Source organism: Sinocyclocheilus grahami, unplaced genomic scaffold (assembly GCF_001515645.1).
Source record: "Sinocyclocheilus grahami isolate Dianchi unplaced genomic scaffold, SAMN03320097.WGS_v1.1 scaffold261.1, whole genome shotgun sequence".
In the NCBI taxonomy this organism is placed as follows: domain Eukaryota; kingdom Metazoa; phylum Chordata; class Actinopteri; order Cypriniformes; family Cyprinidae; genus Sinocyclocheilus; species Sinocyclocheilus grahami.
In genome coordinates, this window is record NW_015505440.1 from 1,007,217 (window position 1) to 1,008,869 (window position 1,653).

Sequence of the window (1,653 nt, forward strand, 5' to 3'; positions counted from 1 at the left end):
TGCTTTTAAAAGAAGTCTTTTAATTATCAAGGCTGTACTTTTTTTTAATGAAAACACAGTAAATGCAGTAATGTTGTAAACTATTATTAAGATTTAAAAAAAAAAATATATATATATATTATTATCAGTGTCGTGGAAACCGTGAAGCATTTTTCTGTATTCTGTAACGAATAGAAAGTCCAAAAGAACAGCATACTTGAAATAGAAATCTTATGTAAGATTGTAAATGTATTTACTTTCACCTTTGATCGATTTGAATTCATCCTTGCTGAATAAAATTAACTTCTTTCAAAAGAAACAAAACAAAACAAACAAACACTCATTGACCCCAAACTTTTGTAATGCATATGTTTTGCTTGTTTGCTTTATCATTGGTAATTGTAGTATCATTCCTAATCATACACATACTTTATTTCAGTGTAATTTATTCCAGTGAATTTCTCAGTGAGGGTTTATTTTTGAAAGGCCACGTCTGTATAAAAAAGTATAAGTTGTAACTACAAAAACAATATTCATTGTTTCATATTGAAAATGTAACATTTTCAGTGTATTGTAAATAACTGGGCATGCTGCCATACTATATGGGCTAAGTTTCCACAATGGCATCCTTTCATTAAACGGCCTACTTTAGAAAAATTTGAAACATGGTCCTCACTTCTTCAAGTTAAAATCAGCCTTCATTATGTTGTTGATTTCAGTTTTAGAGAAAATGTGCATTGTGTAATTGCACTTTCTGAATTTTGTGTTTAAACTTTAAACCTCATTCAGTTGTTACAGAGCCAAAGTACACACTTCCTGTGTGAAAACTAGCCCCACCCCCTGGTTTTACATGGGTAGATTTACCACATAACATACTTGTATTACAAAAAGTGCACTTACTGCTAAAGGTCACATTGGTGGAAGACCAGATCTTTAACTAGCAGGTGACATTAAAAACCTCCACAGAGCCTCATCTGTCAGTGCGGCTGAATGTCCCTCACAGGCAGCACACTCCTGCCCCCATACGACAGTCCAAACAGAGGCAGCGCTTCATGCTGTATGGAGACCCTGAACGGGGCCGAACTGCCTCATGTGAAACTGCTGGGCGAGTTTGCGAGTCATGACATGCAGGGCCAGAAATGAGGCCGGCAGCTCGCCCAGCAGGAAGCCCAGATAGAGAGAGTGAATGGCCCGCTCCAGAGGAAGGATGATGGTGACTTCGTCAGTGATGAAGAAGAGGAACGAGATCAGCCAAAATCCAGCCAACTCTGGAACCCAAAGAAAAGAATGAAGAAAAGAAGGATTGAGGTTTAGATTTAGATTTTTAGATTAATATTCATTCATTTATTCATTATAATATTAATTAATTCATTCATATTTATTTGTTTATATTCCAATTTTTTATTTAAATCATTTATTTGATCAGTTATCAGACTACAATTTTTATTTAATTGTTTTATCAGTTGTGGTCACCATTTTCATGCTTTATTTATTTATTAATATTCATTTCTATTTAATAATTTGTTTTATCAGCTGTGGTCACTACAGCTATTTATTTATTCATTCATTTATTTATTCATATATCATTTTTATTTAATTTGTTTTATCAGCTCTGGTAATTTTTCATGATTATTTATTTTATATTTTATTCCTATATAATTAGTTTTATCAGCT

At 33.0% G+C, this 1,653-nt stretch overlaps 1 protein-coding gene across 1 annotated transcript in view; it reads right to left on the reverse strand.

The window, feature by feature from the left end:
• Nucleotides 1-1,029: 1,029 nt before the first annotated feature.
• LOC107599152 (transmembrane protein 17A-like) overlaps nucleotides 1,030-1,653 on the reverse strand; it is a 19,338-nt gene continuing 18,714 nt past the window's right edge. The window contains exon 5 of the mRNA XM_016290667.1: nucleotides 1,030-1,255. Coding sequence (XP_016146153.1) covers nucleotides 1,030-1,255 — 226 coding nt within the window. The remainder of the gene's footprint in view (nucleotides 1,256-1,653) is intronic.